The sequence below is a fragment of the Sylvia atricapilla genome, chromosome 5 (genome assembly GCF_009819655.1).
Source record: "Sylvia atricapilla isolate bSylAtr1 chromosome 5, bSylAtr1.pri, whole genome shotgun sequence".
NCBI classification, from domain to species: Eukaryota; Metazoa; Chordata; class Aves; order Passeriformes; family Sylviidae; genus Sylvia; species Sylvia atricapilla.
This window is the reverse complement of record NC_089144.1, coordinates 52,923,795-52,942,452: the sequence shown is the minus strand read 5'-3', so window position 1 is coordinate 52,942,452 and position 18,658 is coordinate 52,923,795. Positions and strand designations below refer to the sequence as shown.

Genomic DNA, 18,658 nt, shown 5'->3' with positions numbered 1-18,658 from the left:
TGTGCTATAGAGAGTTGAGAAAATATTGTGCTCTTGGAAAGACTGAAATATTTGAGACACGGCCACTGTATAACTGAAACCAAGATGAAATCTTTCCAGATATTTATAATGTTTGAAAGTACTGTTGATCATGTAATTTTCAAAATCAAGTCTGAGATGAGAATACTATAGGGACGCAGAGATCCTCAGAAAAAGGTTGCTAGAAGTACACAGCTTTAGCTTGCTAAAGACTGTGAGAATTGGCTGCAGAACAGAGCAGATAGATCTGATTACAAGTTTTGAAAATGAAACCAGCTGATGCTACAGAGCCTCGTCACAAAACGAAGAAGCAGAACAGGTCTGAATAGTCAGAGGTGAAGTCTAAAAACTGCAATCAACCAGTGTGACGTTTCATGAAGCAATGAAAGAAACCCATTGGAAGAAAATGCACAATTAAATTCACAAGAATAAAAACATCTTGTAAAAGCTTCCCATAAGTGACTACAGTTGTCTTTAAAAGAAATACTCTCTATGGGAAGTTCTTTGTGGGGACTGTCCAGATGGCAGCAGCATTTCAGGTGGGATTTGTCTCCTCTGACTACAGCAGTTTACAATAAAAGTCTCTCCTCCTGCCTGGGAAGGAATCCCACTACTGTTAACAGAGTCAGTGTAGCCAGAATAGCTCAAGGTGTGATTCAAGTGGGTGGATATAGGTCCCTACATCGGAATAAGAACTGCTCCATAGCCTGTATTAACTATATTGACTATATTGACCAGCCCACTGCTGCTGTGAAGGAGTCTTTGGAACACACCCTCCTTCTGTCAGGAAAATCCAACCCCAGAACCTGAAATATGATGAGTTTGAGCTGGACACAATTTTGCAAGACAAGGTTCAGTAACATTTTTTTTTTTCAGTTAAATAACTATTCAGCACGAGTAGGTAAAACCCATGTCATGCAGTGAACAAAATATTCTTACTGTGAGTAAAATGTAAATCAGATGTAAAGGAAACAAATGTGAAAGAACAAAACTCCAGCTTACCTCCCATTGGGAGAGCTGAAACTTTGGAAGAACAGCAGTTCATGAAGATAAAATGAACGAGATGTGCACAGAAAAGCTGAAGTACACAAAAAATACAACAAAATAAGAATAGAACTTCTAGTAAATAGATCAGGCCAGAAAGAACCTGCTGAGATGATAAAAGGTGAGTGCTGTTAACAACAAAACAAGCCTTGAAACAGATACCAGCCCATATCTAAATATAGCCAAGGAAATTTTAGATCAACAAGTTAAGATATGGCTTGGATTTGCTTATGATGCAGGGAAAATTACAGGCTAAAAATAGATTACTTTTCTTGTTGTTCTGCTGTAACACTATTAAAGAACATCACTGGTAATCTTATGTCTAGTGCATAAAGACTGACACACGTATTACACCAACCGTGGTAATTACAGAAAATGGCCCATGATTTGATTAAGATGTTAAATGGCTTGCAAAAATAGTATCACTTAAAGCACTTCATGGGCAAGGTGTCCACAACATAATGATTTTATGGAAAATGTCATCCCGATTGCAACGAGGTTGCCTACTTAAATCTCAAGAGTGAAACGCAGTATTATTTCACCCTACTGGGGAGAAAGATTGTCACTTGCTCAAAGTTTAATGGGAATAGCTTAAAATTCACTGTATAGTTGGTATTAAACATAAACATACAGAAAATTCTTACTAGCCCCACTGCGGAAAAAAAAAAAAAAAAGGGAGGGGAAACGAATGCACATGAGGAAATGTATGGGAAAAGACCACATGAAAGACCACATAAATAAATCCCTTGCAGCCACAGGGCCCTGTTTATCTCACATAATGCAAACCACAGGTGAAGCTCTTCCAGATACTCCACGCGAAGCTCATTCTTATTTGTTCAAGCAATTACTGAACAAACAAAGGCAATTCTCAGGAGAAACTCAGGTCATCTTCTGCTTCTTCCAGAACAGAGAAAGCTTCTTCATCTCCTACAGTTTGAAACAGAGCAGGATTTTGTGCAATTGGACAGCAGCAGTGAAGATAACTATGTGAAGAAAAGCAGATACTGAAGTCTACCAGACACTGAAGAGATCTGTGAACCAGAGATGCCAGATGAGAGACAGGGAATTAATTTTTGATGTACTCTATATGATTTCCTTCTAGATGATTCAAATGAGAGGGTTATTTGAAAGATGAAATAACTGGCTTAAGTCAAATGGCCAGATTTAAGCTAGAAATGGCCAGCAAGAGGAAAAGCAGGATTTTGAGATCACTGTGTTTCCCTCAAAAATTCTTCCTTTCTTAATACCATTTTAAACTAATCCTGGCAATAAACATGATTTTAAATGTCATTTTTAATGCTGTGTGAAAGTCACAGGCAACCATTGTTATGGTAGGCTTGAGGGTTTCCTAAGCAAGAGGGCTGTGAAATGGTGTGAAAAGGAAGAAAAGAAGGTTCCAGAAAAGCAGCTGTTCATTTTAAAAGTAGCATCTTCAACCCTTTTTGAGACACTGAATATCATAGGATGAGTAAAAGGAACCTGAAGGTCCCAAATATGGCATCCATCATTTCAGGCTGGAAGATTAATCATGTAACCTCATCATGGGATCATACATGGCATGGACCATACAGTGAATGAGTCTCTGAAAAGAAGCTTGCAGCAAAAAAGTGTCCTCTGTTCGAAATTGCACTGAATGGACAAGATTATTCTGGCAAGATGATGCTGGTTCAGAGAATAATAAGCCCTTTTGCTTTTCTGGTGTTGTCTGCCAGGGAAAGACAAATCTCACACTTTGGCTTTGGAGTTTGTTTTGTATTAGTCTGACTGGATGTTTCAAAGAAAATGGCCTCATATTAGGATTCACTGCCGTGAAGGAAACAAAAATTCTACACAGCACAGCTAGACCTGGAAATCATTAATTGCGGATTTAAAAAAAAATAGTTTTGAAATGAGAACAACTGCTTTTCCTGTCAAGCACAGATTGCAAAACTTATTAAGCTGTAAGATATTACTCTCTTTCTACTGCCTGACTGTGCACAGGCTTTAGCTGTGTATCTCACAGTGTGTGAGGATATCTGGTGCTGATGGCAGGCAGGCTAATGACCCGATGCTTCTTCAGTCACGTTAATGCTTTACACTAACCCTGTGGGATAGAAGAGGACTCCTGCGCCACTGGTACCAATGACCCCCAGAAAAAACTTCCAGCCTCCAGAGCTACCAGACAGGAGCCCTGGACGGTCATCAGGCTCTTTATTTGGAGCAAAGGAGAGGCTCCATTCTACCAACAGAGCAGAGGCTGTGTTCAACAGCTTTTTTCCTCTCTCTTATTTCCTCTGACCTAGGCTAATTGCTTCTTTCATCTGCACAGAGATATCCTGACTCCAGAGAACATCAATTAGCGGATTTGTTGATTTTTCCCCCCTCCTCATCATTGGGGAATGTAGCCTAAAGGAGTGGTTCCTCTCTTCTCACCCCATGTGTTGGATCTAGTTATCAAGTGACCTCAGGACATGTTAGATCAGCTTATTGATCTGATAGGAAACTAACTATTTGAGAGGATTTGTGATTTATTTTCTATCAGATCAGCAAACCAATATAATTCACCTTCATGGACTGAAGTATTGGTACAAAGGCAAGAAAAACTAATGTTTAGGGATTGGGTAAAAAGGAACCCACCCTTCAGAAGTAGCTCCCTTGTGAGAATGTGTAATATAAAACTGCACCTCCAGCAATGGTCTTTCCTCCCAGTTAAAGGGTTATATTGTCTCACTAGTTAAACCACCTAAAAAATGTAAAGTCACAGACTCCATGAAATAACCTCATCCAATTTGATGCATGTTGACAGAACACACAGAATCAATCATGATGAACACAGCTCTGCAGAGAAGTTTTGGGTGATGTGCCTGGGATGGGCAGCCCTGGTTGTATGGACAGACTGGGGTCTGGAATGCTGGGGAGCAGTGCCAGGGAAAGGGACCTGGGGGTGCTGGTTGAGAGCAAGTTGGACATAAGGCAGCAGTGCCCTGGCAGCCGGGAGGGACATCCCTGTCCTGGGGATATCAGGCACAGCATCAGCTGGGCAAGGTAGGGATTGTCCTGCTCTGCTCTGAACTGGGGCAGCCTCACCTCGAGTGCTGGGGACAGTTCTGCGTGCCACAACATAAAAAAGACATTAGGCTGCTTAGAGAGTGTCCAAAGGAGGCCATGAGGAAGGTGAAGGTCCATGAGGGGAAGCCGTGTGAGGAGCAGCTGAGGGCACTGGGTCTGTTCAGCCTGGAGGAGACTGAGAAGAAACCTCACTGCAGTCACAACATCCTCATGAGGGGAAGAGGAGGGGCAGGCACTGATCTCTTCACTCTCATGACCAGTGGCAGGACCCAAGGGAATGGCCTGAACTGTCAGGGGAGGATTGGGTTAGATCTTAGGAAAAGCTTTTTCACCCAGAGGGTGGTTGGGCATGGAACAGGCTCCCCAGGGAAGTGGTCACAGCACCAAGCCTGACAAAGTTTAAGGAAGGTTTGGAAAACTCCTTCAGGCACATGGTGTGACTATGCAGGGCCAGGAGCTGGACTTTGATGACCCTTGTGGGTCTCTTCCAGCTCAGGATGTTCTGTGATTCTCTGACTGCAGTCCACTCCCTGCTTCAGAGGCTTTGTTGGATGCTGTGTTTTGTGTCTAGCCCTTTTTACTCAGCTCATATTTGTTGTCACCTCATACCTGTTGGGAGAGGTGTGGATGGAATTCTCTGAGTCTTATTCAATGAATGTTCTCTCAACGCTGTTTTTAATTAATCTCATTTAAAGGGATTCACTGTTTTGTGGGCAGGGTTCCTTTGCCCCAGGAATTTTAAGCATTTTGATTATGAATACATTATTGAGCCAAAATTATTTTCTTAAAACATCAATAGTCTTACTTCTCCCTTAGTACTCTCTGGCCCTGAGGGAGTTGCTAGGAAAGGTTCTGTCATGTGGAGGTGAAAGAGGAAGGGAAGAAGCTTGGGTCAGTATGGAGAAACATGGGAAAAAATCTCAGTGGAGCTGGATTTTTGCTTCATCCCAAGCTCCCAGTGGTGGGGAGCCAACGTACTGATGGGAGGGCTCTGTCTCACAGAATAACATCCTGCTCCACATCCTCTTCCCATCAGTGACAGGAGCAGCAGATAAATAAGACCATATATGCAAAGAGCAAAGAACAGCTGTGCCAATGGTGGTCACCACTCCAACAGCCTGTCTTCAACTCTTCTGGGAAAAAAAAAACATCATGGGCCAGATGGGAGCATTCTGATGGATTTCTCTGAGCATTATAAATCATGCTGACCAGTTTCACATTTGGAAGCATTAGTTCATTTTTATAGTAAAAAGAATGATGTGAATGGTACAATATGTAGTGTCTTGAATTATGCATGCAGTTTTCATGGTGATATAAACTCCTTTCAAAGAAAAGTTTTACTCCTCTTAGTGATAAACCACTTTTTTTTTTTCAAATGTTGTTCCTGAGTCCTTCTTTTAAGAGCATTCATGCACTTATCTGACTGCAGAAAATATGTACTATTACTGAACCTTGCAAAAAAACTCCATGTGCGGTAAGTTTTGATCAAACTTTTAGACCAACTTTGAAGCAAAAGTTTCAACTGTGGAACCTACAGCAGCCTTCAGAAAGAAAAATTGCCAGCACCAGCCTGTACAAATGATGCAGATGTGGTTTCCCTCATACCCTGTGTTCCACAAAATGGCCAAACTTTGGGCTCCCAGAAATCACTGGGAGTTCAGGGTGCATAGCACCTGGCAGGATGAGCATCTGCAAATGAATTTTATTTGATGGCTACTTAACACAGAATACTTGAGTCCCTGCACCAAGTGTCCCTGGGTGAAGTAGAACCAAGGTCTTCCACCACTCCCTGGCTGAGCTTCCTATTCATGAGAGCAGCAAGTCATGCCCCCACCCTGTAGCCCAATAATTGTATTTGCAAAATAATGTGGGGGGGAGGAGGAGCACCTTCAGTGTCCTCATAGAATAGTCTCAGCTTCAGAGCAGCTTATAGCTTGGAGCAAAAGCATTTTCCTGGGAATAGAGCGGCATGGTTTTGAATGCCCTACATCCTTGAGGCTGAACATGTTCCCTGTAGTGTTCATGGTGATGACTCTGCTGCCAGCCTGTTTGCTGTGAGTTATTCAGAAACAAAACTTGTAAGTCTCTCTTATTAGGCGTGGTCTGAACACAGCCAATTTATCCAGCCTCCGTGGCAGTTGGGGCAATAATGCCTTGCCTGAGAATTCAGCCAGGTTTGGGCATATTTTAAGTACCATAATCCTGGTTTTACCAGGATGGCAGCAATTCTAAGCACAAGCAAAGCAGAAAGAGGCAGCAAAGCAAGGGACTGGCAGAACTTAGTTGCCTAAGGAAGCCATTTGGCAAAGCACATGCTGGGATTGGGCAGGATTTATGCACCTAAGTTCTACCTAAATACCTAATTTATGGATCTAGGCCAATATAAGTCTAGCTGCGCTGCAGGCACTTCTCTGCTAGGGAAAAGAATTGATTCTGCACAGTGGAAGGTATCCACTGCTCTGGGGATTAAGAGCACTTGCTCTATGCTTCACTTAGGTTGAGTAGGGAAATATTAGGACATGACCACTACCACCTCAGGAACCCAAAATTCACGTGATTTCCCCCCTGCTGTTGCCAGGCAGCTTTCCACAGCCCTTCACAGGAAGAGCCATTACTCACTTTACTCATCATCTAAGAGCTCTTGCTCTTAGCAGAGAAGGGAACTGTTTATAGAATAACTTGTGTTTTCCCCAGAGCATTGTTCCTCTGGTAGTCTATAAATCTCAGGTGCTGTCAGTGCTGAGTGGAAATGAAAGGTATTGCTGGACAGGGAGGAATTCTTATCTTGCATCCAGTTACTTAAAGATAACTCCAGATCTTCTCACGTTCGCTCTTCACGTCTGGAATATCTTGTGTGAGACAGCAGGGATTTAAAGTTTTGACCACATGGCATGATGGGGTCGAAAACACAAACCAGCTTGCCTGTCCCAATTTTATTTTTCCTAAGGTTGTACAGAATGGGAGAGGGGACAAAGCTGCCTGTGCAAAATACTGTCAGCTGTGAATTACAAATATTTTGTGGACACAGGAACGCTGTGAGACTTCCCAGCTCCAGCGCTTGTTCAGAAAGTAGTTTTGCAAGGCAAGGTTGTCTTGGAAATATCATGGCCAAGGCACAGTTTTCGTAATTTACATTTGTCATGTATAACTTCAATCGAAGTGGCGTACGGCCACGCATAAATGCAATCGGATTATTCACGTGAATTAAACTATATGCACTGGCACAGAGAGTCATTTCTGCAGCCGTCATTTTACCTGAATTACTGCCACCTCCCTGAAACACCGAAAACACGCATCCACGCCACATCCCAGACCTCTTTTGGAGGAGGGGCGCAAAGCACAGACACACGGGTCGCATGAAGGAAGAATATGCCATCTCTTTACACTTTGAGGCGTAAGCCCCCTACGTAAGAAATTCCAAAACCGCCCGAAGCGGAGGGTGTGAGAAGAGCGCGTTCACCAGGGGGAGGAAATGGGACAAAACTTTCAATTTCCTTTGTCCTTACGGACCCCGTGAGGGGCTGCCAGCGGCGGAGCCGAGCGTTTCGGAGTTCGCAGCGCCGGGATGCGAAGGAGCGGAGCCCGGGCGCGCTGGGCTCGGAGCCGGGATCCGGCGGGGCGCAGCTCCCTGGTTCCGTCCCTCCCCCGGCCCTGCCCTGCCCTGCCGGCCCGCGCTCCACAGACCGGATCCCGCCCCGATTCCCCGCGGGCCGCCTCCCGGCTCTCCCTCCATCCCCGCGGGTCCCTCCCCGCCCGCCGGAACCCGCCCCCGCCCGGCCGGGCGCGCCCCCGCGGCCTGCGCGCCCCCGCGGCGGGCGGGGCGAGGCGGGGCGGGGCGGGCGCTGCTCCCTCCCCTCCCCAAGGTGTTGGCGGCGGCGGGGACGCGCTCGCTGCTCGTGCCCGCGCTTCCCCCCCCGCCGCCCGCCCGCGCTCCCTCCGCTCTCCCCGGCTGCGGCGGCTCGGCCATGGCGGAGCTGAGCGCGGAGCGGCTGCGGGCGCTGCCCGGCAGCTGGAGTTACGGGATCAGCCAGGGCGGCCGCGTCTTCTTCATCAAGTGAGCGCGGGGCCGGCCAGGAGGGGAGCGGGGCCGGGCCGGGAGGGGCGTGCGGGGAAGGGAAGGGGAGGAAGGGGAAGGGGGGGAGTAGGGGGCGGCGGGGCTGCGCCTGCCTGACTCGGTCCGTGTGTCCGTCCCCGCAGCGAGGAGGCGAAGAGCACGACCTGGCTGCACCCGCTCACCGGCGAGGCCGTGATCACCGGGCACCGCCGCAGCGCAGGTAGGACCCTGCCCGGAGCCCTGCCCGGAGCCCCCGGCCCTGCCCCGCCTCGGCCGCCCCTGCCCCGGGCGGGCTCAGCCCGGGCTCCCCGCGGAGCCGCCGCAGCCCCCCGGGACAACTCCTGATCCCGCTTTCCCCGCACTTCGCGCAGTTGTTCCCCCCGGGGCGAGCAGCGCTGCAGTCGCCGTGCAGTCCTGCATGTCCAGCCTGCTTGCCAGTTTCTTCAAGCGCCTTCTCCCCCTGCCCCCGAGTTGTGTCTGTGTAATGTATCTGTCTCTGCTCTCCCTCCGTTGCCTCGTATCACCCCTGCGAGGCTGTATAGTTACCATTAGAGACCGCCTCGTTCCTCTCGTGCTCCTTGCTGGCTACCCCGGTTATCCACCTGCACAGCATCCTTCCTCAGTTTAGCAGAAAATCACTCATGGTATTTCTGTTTCCAGCAGTACCTAGATTTAACCACGGTAGGTGTACTAGAAATGTAGAGGCGCATTTCGCTAGTCACCTAGAAACCCTTTTCCTCCATGCTCTTCCATCTAGGCTAAGAGAGTCTGTGTGGTTTCCAAGTGACTGAGAGAGGTGGAATAGGTAGGAGGAAAAGGGACTTGAAACATTAGAAATAACTTGGAGGGAGGAGGGTGGAATCAAGTCTCTGCTTCTGCTGTTTGTTCCACTCTGGAGAAGTAGCAGCAGGAGGTGCTGGAGGAGGAGGATTTACAGCAGACACTCTAGAGACCCGGAGCCAAACTCTTGACTGCTGGAATTGCACACAGGCTGCATATGCCACTGGGAGGTGGTGGAGTGTAGTAATACGTGCAGTTGGTTTTATGTATATAATCACTTGGATAATCACAGGGAAATAATCTGCAAGTGAATTGGTCTGTATCAGATTATTTGCTTTTTATGTTGGTTAATACTTATGCATTAAGGAATCAGAAACAACCTCTTAGAAAACTATGGGCAGCCTTTTTTTTTTTTTTTTTTTTTTTTTTTTTTTGTTTTTTTTTTTTTTTTTTTTTTTTTTTTTTTTGAGTTGGGAATAGTTCACAAACCACAGGTCTCTGGCTATTAGAACGCTGCAGTTTGATTTGCAGAGAAGGTTCTGTTGTTTGTAAGAAGTCATTTAATGCTGGGAAATAGAGCTACTGATTGCTATCAGGGTACTCTTACTCCTGCTCTCAGTGCTCAGACTGAGAAAGTGGCCTTCATCTACAGCAATATGCATGGGGGCAGATGTGTGTGAAGTGCTTTTCTTGTTCAACACCGGCATTAGCTGAGTATTAATTCTTTTTTAAAACTATTCCCACTGTCTCTGTTGACTCTTGTTGATTTCCCAGTAATTTTCCAAGAGTCTTATTTGTTTCTGCTGTTAAGTGCCTTCTAAAGGAAATGCAGTTTGCTTTTGAGTGTCTGGAGTATTGAGTGTAACAGGGTAGGGTTATCATCAGGTGAATTGAACTTGTTTCTGGACACAAGACTGAGGCGTGACCTTGGCTACACCGACCATAATTCATCAATCAGATACCAAAGTGTCTTAAAAACCAAATCTGTTCCCGTAGTTTTCCTCATTCATCCCTATGTTAATGAATCTCTCCATACACAGATATAATCAAATAGAATTGGTCTGGGGTTTATCTCTTCTTTTGCTCTGACCACTGTTTTGGAACCTAGTCAAATATGTCTTCTCTTAAGTAACAGTTTTTTGTTGTGAATGGCACTTCTTTTGCAGATGTATATTATTGCAAAGCTCTCTGTTAATAATTCTGAGAGGCATGTTCTAGACGGTGAGGAAAGCTTTGTCCTCCATTATGAATTGAAGTGCTTTTTATTCTTTGAGCTGTTCAGCACTGGAAGGGTATTTTTTGCAAAGTTCTTACAGCAGCCATAAATACTCTGCTGGAGAGACTTCCTGTTTGCTGTACTTTGCCCCGTACTGTTATCAAAAGACACCTTGATTTTTGTTCTGCAGAAGACAGGAGTGAAGAAAAAGCAGTCAGAGCAAATAAGTAATGAGGGGGATAAAAACCACCACACAACCCCGACTGTGGGGTTTTTTTTATTTTTTTTTTTATTTTTTTTTTTATTTTTTTATTTTTTTTTTAGGAAATGCATTCTTGCTTTTATAATTCAAGGAGAGAGTGCTAGGTATCAATCATTATTTTTATTGGCAGTGGCAAGCTTTTAAGGGTAGTGGTGCATCTAGAGGTGCATGGAAGTGTCTGACATCTCCAGAGCTTCCATCACACCAGGAAACTGTTACTTGGGAAATTTTGACCATTAGTGGTATGGGGTTTTTTGTATCTGGACTCCTGACTCTTTAAGAGTGGTAATACAAAGGAAGAGATGTACCCACATCCTCCACTAGGTTTACATGGAAAATGATTTTCATGTAAAATGCAACAGAGTTGTAAACACTGCAGGAGCACTTGTTAGTCACAACAGTGGTGGAGTTATGCTAATACAATGCTAATGCTCTGTGGTGTAGTTGATATCCAACCTCTTAAGGAGCTTGTGACTTGCATGTAGCTCAGTTAGATGGATTTTTGTTTAGGTCTCTGCCTGCCAGGTAATCTGATGCTGCTGAAATTCCAGGCAGGGAGATCTGGCAATGACCCGGAGTTGCTGAGCAAGGGAAGGAATTTTGAAATGGGCAACCCTTAAACCATCCTTGTTACTATTCGAGAATGGGAAATCCCAATCAGATTTTCAGGCGTGTAGACTCTCTTGGCTTACAGAATTGACACTTAGGCAGCCTTGTGAGTCAATTCTGAAGTACTTGTTTCTGGGACTAAAGGTTTCCACATGTGGGATCAGCCACAGTATTTTAACTACCTTAGTGTAGGGGAGTAGACCAGTATGGCTAGCATAATTTCAAAAGGTAATTGGAATGTTTTGCTGCTTGTTTTCCAGATTTACCCACAGGTTGGGAGGAAGCATATACTTTTGAAGGTGCAAGATATTATGTAAAGTAAGTTGAATGTTTGTCACAATACTATAATTTTCAATTACTTTGTCTAAATGTCGCTGTGGTTTTGAACGTGTTCCAAACTGAACTTAAATGTTGTGCTATAAATCCAAAGGAGCATTTAAATTTGTCATAGGGTATATAGTCCATTTTTTACTGAATTCTGCTCAGCTAAAACAATTCCTTGACATTTTGCGTTTATTAAAGCTGTTTGTGGATACAGATTCAAATGCAGCTTCTGCTGTGAGTGTAACCACCTAGCCAAGAATACGTTGAATTTATCTGCTTGCTTGGCATTTGTGTGCGTGCTCTTTTGTGCCATAAATGCTTTCACAACGGCAAGATCTTAATTCATCACTGGGAGAAGAATCTTGATTTCAGCCCTGTTCTTTAATGACATTGGTTTAAAGCTCCACTGAAGGTTTAATTTGGTCATCTTCTTTGCAGACCTTCTGCTTCTAGCATTGATTTCCATTATCTTTTTTTTGGTTCTGGTTTTAGTATGTTTTGAGGAGCATGTTCACTGTGGTAGCCTTGCTGTGTGTATTGTGTTTTTGAATGAGAGACATGAAAATCAAGCTCTTGTGTACAAGTTCAGGGAGCGTATTGGTTGGATCTGTACAAACTTCTTACAAGCTTTTGCTCTCCAGATAGTTAGACCATCCTTATTCCTTATCTGGAAAATTTTTAAGTGACACCTATGCATATTTTGGTTAATATGCTTCTTTTCCTTCTATTTAACAATTCATAGGCTTTTCTTGATTCATTCAGGAGTTTGTGCTCACTGCCCTGTGTGCTTGATTTGCTGTCTTTAAATAAATGATGTCATTAGTGGGATAACTTTTATGAGTGAAGGTTACAGATAAAGTTTATAGGCTGCAGGTAGGTTTTTTTCTGTGTTGTAGCATTGAGTACAAGGTTGCTACACTGTCTAAGATGCATTGTAGACAGTGTGGGGTGGATATTATATGTGAGTTTCATGGTTTATTTTATATGATTGTGTTTGATTTGGTCCTAAACAAAAATTAAAAACATATACTTAAGCATAATGCTCCCAAAAACCTGACCAGAATGGGTGCTGTGCTGTCTAGGAGGGCAGATTATTTGTTAGTAAAGCAGCATGTTTGTTTTTCTGCTCTGTTTCTGCTTCCTTGCAATTTACACTGCAGGAGTGTTGTGTAGCAATTGACAAGAAATACACCAGACTGAGGACAGGGGTCCACTAAGAATTTCACCTCTGGAGTTCTGTGCAGATGTTAAATGAAGACAAGCGAGAATTAAAGAAAGCTGTTTTTGTGTGTGTATTTACAATATGAAAAATAATACTTCTGGACTTTGAGGTGGAACCTTTTCTTGTAGAAATAAGCCCATGAGCAGTGTGTTGGCCAGCTGTAGTAACTGGGAGATAGGGACTTGAGTTTTCCTGGAATAACCAAGTGTGTGAACAGCTATTGTAGAGCAACTGGCGCTCTTCTGGATGGACTGAGTGCTAGGCTGTTTGTGTACCCTTGTCCTCCCAAGATCTTGTGTTCAAGGTGCTGCCCTAACTGTGAGGGATGTGCATGGAGCTGATTGTTTGCTGATAGCCAACACAAAATAGCTCAGTTTGTTGTTTGAAAGTTGTGTGCTGTCTTTGAAAACATGTTGCACAAACACTTCTCTGTGATTTGATAGATGTAGGAGGATAGCAGGGATGGTGCTGTCAGGCCTGCTGAAAAGGTTCACGTGGTCTGACCAGTTTGGCATCTTGAGTTAAATACTGGTTTGTTGTGTAGCATCTCAGGCTGAATTTGAATTCCTGCCCAGTGATAGCTGCTTCTTTTAAAGCTTGTCTCACATTGAGCCCTGCTGGTGCTAGAGAGAATGTGAGAGCTAACATAGACAGGGTGACAATGTTATAATCACTGTCTTCTAATCCTAGGCAGTGTAACTCCGGGTGATGTGTTGATTATAATAATTCTGGTTGTCTGAATTTTAACTACTGTGGGGCTTCTGCATGAGGGGCTAAGTGCACAGGCTGTTGTGACCTGCAATACAAACACCCTCACGTGTGGATTTTTAACCATAACCTGCTCATTTGTGTGAATTGATTTGCTGAATATTAGTGTTTGTTACGTCAATTACAGCATAATAAAACTACATTAAAACTAAAAATATTGAAAGCTTGTTCGTGGTTAGGTCTGAAAGAAATATATTGTTTCATGTTCCATATGAGTTAGAAAGTTACAAGGAAATGAATGTTAATGTCATGCTTTTGGTGCTTCAGCCACTGAAACCTGTCTGTTGGATTCCTGCAATGTGTCCAGTCAGAGTTAGACAAGGATAATCAAGTTTCCTGATCACATAAATAATTTGACCTAACTTCTGAGGCACAGCTTCAAATATGTGGGTTGAATAGAAATGTTTAACAATCTTCCTTTATGGTAAGATCTTATGCTAGACTGTGTTTGAAAATAAAAACCTTTTGAAAATTATTCTTCTGGTTCTTTAATAATAGGTCTTCAGTGTTCCAAGTGGGTGTGTTGCTGAATCTATTACTGTGCTTTTTTTGGCTTTGATGTAGTAAACACTGTATAATCAAATTGGGATAATGTCGAGGAGATAATCGTCAGCTAAATCGTAGCATTCCTTGGACTGGCATTTCAAACAAATGACTCAGTATACCGACTGCATTGAAATGTGATTATTTTTAAAGGACACTGTATTTTTCTTGGGATGCATGCACTCGGTTTCAGAATAAGTAAATACCAAACGGTGACTATTTCACACTTTTTTTTTTTTTTTTCTCTCATGGCATGAAATTTGTTCTAGTTTCAAGCTGGAAAGATACACTAAAACAGGGACAGATAAGGAGCTGTTCCCTTTGCATACTGTGGTTTTCTTTTGGTGTAGGGTCGTCTTAGTAAGTTGATTCTAGCTAGGACTTTGACCTTTTTTACATGTTATTTTTTTGTGGGTTTTTCTACTGAGTAGTAGAGTATTTGCTAATGACAGAATCATTTCCCTTCTCACCTCTGGTAAACCCGAATGACAAAAGAAGTCCTTTGCTATTTGGAGTTAAAAAACGTGCAATGCCTGGTACCTTGTATGTGTCCTCAGGAGAGGGATTACATTGTTTAGGGGTTTTGTCTCTTTCAGAGTGAGAAAGTCTGGGTTTGTTCACTTTACATTAGACCTGTGCACGGACATCCCTTCATTGGCCTTGGTGGGAACTCCCGCGGTAAACTTTGCTGAAGTAATGTTTGGTTTGGTGTTTATACAGCAAAACTTCTACCCAGAATATAGGACCCTTAACTGATACATTCAATTATAACAGTTGTTATTTGCAGTTAAGTATTGCACCTTCTGTATTCTGAAGTAAAACTCCTGAGGCTTGAAAACTGTGCTGCAGCAAACTTGGTATTTTTCTTTGGTCCTGCTTAGGGTCCTGCCCTGGACTGATTACTTATGCTGAGTGTATTGGGCACTCATGAGCTCTGAAAAGTTAAGGGCTTTATCCCCATCCAAGCTGGACAGTAGTGTGGGAAGGTTAAGTTACTTACGTTATTTATAAGTGCCGAAGGAAAAAGACCCCACAGGACAATCCCATTATGATACTTCTCAGTAGAGAAGATACACCTGGTCATGGACCTCAGACTCCCCATCTAGTTAGATCACTGAGAATTTCCTGCTTGATGCTTTTAGGACTTTCTGATGACTTCATAATCTTTAGGCACCGAAGCACTGGATTTGAGTACCATGAAATTCCGTAAATGGGTGTGTGCATTTGTGCATATGCATGTGTTTAGGAAACCCTTATTGTTGGTTAAAATGACCCAATGATCTCCACTCAGGCACTTGCTTATTTTCTTGCATTTTTGGTTCTCATTGCACTAGTTCTGCATATATCTTCAATTTTTTTGTATTTTTTTCCCCCAAACAAGGGTTATATTATTTAAATTACTAATTTACCAAATAAGGTTGTTCTAAAAATCACTACAAAGATGATATTTGTGGAATTTTGCATCAGTCCGTCTAGAATTTTGCATAGTCTGCCTATTACTAGTCTAATAGTACTGCTGGCTTCTACAGAAGTACTATTAGGTAAGCTGTTTGGATGTTAGAATTTGATTTTTTTTCCTTACCTTTGCTGTAGGACTGACACTTTTTGGGCAGTACAAAAACTGACTGCAAAAGTTCTTAAAAACTCAAAGAATTAAGAGGGTTGAAGTTTTGTTTTTAGGGTTTTCTCTTGAAGTTTACCTTTCTCTGTATTCATCAGAAGAGATTTTGCCTGTTGCTAGCTGAGTCAAGGCATTGGCAAACCCTGGCTAAAGAGGTGAGTTCACTGTTGCATCAAATAGAGGGTTTTTGTGTGCTTTTATAGAGACTTTTTGTCAGTGCAGGTTTGTTTATTGCAGACGTGTAGCTGGAAAATTGGGAAGGCAAGGAAAATTTATGAAGTGATTAAAAGGGATAAGATCTCATTCAGCTCTGAGTTTCTAATGTTTACTAAAATAAACCTGTGCTTGTTGAGAATTCAGCTTTCGTTTGAACCTTTGTCTTTTATGTGCATTGTAAAAATCCTTTCCCATTCAGCTGAGACTTTCTGCAGAAAAATCAAAGGACAACCAGTGATGTTTGCAGAAAAGCCCTTTCTTGAAAGGAAAAAATGGAATTTGAGAAAAATACGAACAGATCAAACTGTTTTTTTCTCCAAGACTAAGAATCGCGGTGTTCCTCCTGGAAATTTAGTTATTTTTTGTTACCTCTAACCTTTATTTACTAAAATGAAGAATAAATTTGATTCTTTTTGTTACATGATGAGACCTGTAGATCAAATAATGGTGTATAGGTGAACTGGGGCTTAGCTGCAAGGTATCCTGTGCCTTTTGTAGTGAGCAAAGCTCTTCAGATAAGGAGAACTTTATTGGGAATGCCTGCACATTTATTATCTGTTGTAACATTTGCTTCTTTCTTCCACTGAAATATTCCAGGAACCAAAAATACCGCAGAGCTGAAGCTGGGTGTGGAGGTGGAAGGATTCTAGGCACAGGAAGAAATGGGTGTGGGTCAGAGGAGAGGTGGGACTGCATCCAAAAAGCAGCTCCTTATGGGTTGGATGTGGAAGGACAAGGCTGTAGGTAGTGCTGTACTGCAAGGAGAAGGCTGAAAGGGTGGGAGCAGTTGCAGAAGGGGAAGGAGTGGAGAGAGAACCAGGCAGAAAGGAGCAGTGGCAAGTCAGGAAAAGGAGTGGGAGCTGACTTGCTAGGAGCAAACTTAATGGGATTTCTCCCAGAGGGAAGGGTGGCAAAAGTTCACCCTGCAAAAACAAGTTGTCTGACTCGTGTGCAGGTCTGGAAGGGCCCATTATCCCTGGCTGAGGAGTCTGTTTCAGAGTTAGTCTGGGTGGAGGAATATCAAATGTGAATGTTAGGAATTGCTGTGCTTCTAAAGGCTCTTTTTGCCTGTGACGTCTGTGGTTGATATTTTGAGCTGTCTCTTTCCTGAAGTGTGTTTCTAAATTGGGCAATACCTTAAATGCTTCAGTTTCACTGAGAAAGACTTAAAAGCACAAAGGAACTTACTAATTTTCTTTTTTTTTTTAATCATTACCAAGTTTTTCAACACTTGTAAGAATTGATGAATAATTATTTAAAAATACAAAAATACCTATGCATAAGTAGTTACATGAAATATTGAAGTCCATGAGAAAGATATTGAACACACTCAAATTTTTTGATATTTGTTAACAAATTAGTAAATTGGTCTCTAGCTTTAGATCCTTGTTTTTCAAGTGGAAAGATCTTTTCCCTAGCTTTGGTCTGTTTTGGTGATTAAGTACTAATAGCAGATAAAGTGGATATACTCTACTTTTACTACAGTGAAGTGAGGTCTTACACGGTCTTTCATTTTTGTTGAAGGATGGCAAAAAGTAAAGGGAATCATCAATCAGAAATTTCATGCAGGTGGTTGCTGCAGTGTTTAATAAATACAGTGGTACATTTATTTTTTTCTCCAAACCCTCCCCCCTTTGCAAAAAAAGATAATTGATGTGCCTTCTTAAGAATAATTTTAGGGCACATACCAGTATTTCATCTTCCTGCTGTGTCTGGGTGCTGCACAGGTTTTTTGTCTTTTCCCCACCTTGGTACCCGTATCCTGCAGCACCTGGAACTGAGGGACGCTTCCAAGACCATGTCACCTGGCAGGCAGGTGCCCTGTGAATTTTGCCAGCAGAGGAGCCTACTTGTTGTAGGTCTATTTGGTAGAACTTTCACAGGTCTAAATTTCACCTTTGGTGCCTTTTATGTTCTGCTTTTGCTTTAAAGGAGTTGCACCCACTATTTTTTTTTATCCCTGTGGTCTGACAGAGTTTTGGTGTGCTGATCAAACCTGGTGTCTGTTGTGGTGTTGCGCCAAGCCTGTTTTTCCTGCACATGTTTATGTTACCCCAGCTCTTATTCTAATGAATTACACTTTCATTAAACCTGAGATACACTGGGGCTGGCAGTGCAGAGCACTCCTCAGTTCTCTTCAGTGTGAGAAGAGGGAGAAGGCTCTTGTGGAGCTCCAGGCAAAGAAATCCTTGCTGGAAGCGAAGCTCCACAGCCCTGACTACTGGGATTTCTGCCAGCGTGGTGCCTGGATCTGTGTTCTTTTCTGTGTTTCAGTAAGTAAATACCTAAATTTAAACTCTTCCCCCTTCTCTCTCTCTCCCTCCTCCCTTGCCTTCTTTCTTTGGAATGTGTGAGATAACCATGCCTTTCAGTTCTCTCCCTTGCTCTGGCATTTGGTTGAAGGGAAGGTGATGTTGAGGGGGGAAGAAGCTGCCTGAGTGGCCACCATCTGAAGTAGAAATTTTGGGATGGGAACTTGACAGCAGAGGCACTCCAGCAAGACTCTGCTTCCCATTGCTGGGTAGGACAAGAAGGTCTGGTTATGTGGTTGGTTGTAAAGTTCCATCTTTCTGCTCCAGACCTATAAAACTTGAATACTTGTTTGAAATCTGTGGTGTGGGGAAAAAAAGGCTTTTAAGACAGTATTTTGAATTCTTATGTGGCCTGTGATTGTCTTGAAGGTTTATATAAACAATTAAAAAGACACTTGCATATTCAGGAGGCTCCACAAACTTAGTTCTTCATGGCTTTCTCCACTGTGATTAAATAAGAACAACTATTTGTAAGGAAAGGTATATTGCCAAGCAGCCTAACCTTTAAAATTGGCTCCCTGCTTTTTCTTCTTCCAGAATCTATTATAAATCATGTTTAATAGAAACAAGTGCTTTAAAAACAAATTTTGTGCTTTATTAACTGGAAATGTTTCAGTCTGT

The 18,658-nt window shown here is 43.0% G+C and overlaps 1 protein-coding gene across 5 annotated transcripts in view; it reads left to right on the top strand.

The window, feature by feature from the left end:
• Positions 1-8,060: 8,060 nt before the first annotated feature.
• Positions 8,061-18,658, top strand: part of PLEKHA5 (pleckstrin homology domain containing A5) — a 160,001-nt gene continuing 149,403 nt past the window's right edge. For 2 of the 5 annotated variants that reach the window (XM_066319523.1, XM_066319525.1), the window contains exons 1-3: positions 8,064-8,164; positions 8,308-8,384; positions 11,292-11,349. In XM_066319523.1, coding sequence (XP_066175620.1) covers positions 8,076-8,164; positions 8,308-8,384; positions 11,292-11,349 — 224 coding nt within the window. In that variant the 5' untranslated portion in view covers positions 8,064-8,075. Of the gene's footprint in view, positions 8,165-8,307; positions 8,385-11,291; positions 11,350-18,658 lie in introns of all 5 variants that reach the window. The other 3 variants (XM_066319522.1, XM_066319520.1, XM_066319521.1) reach the window with 3 other exon arrangements.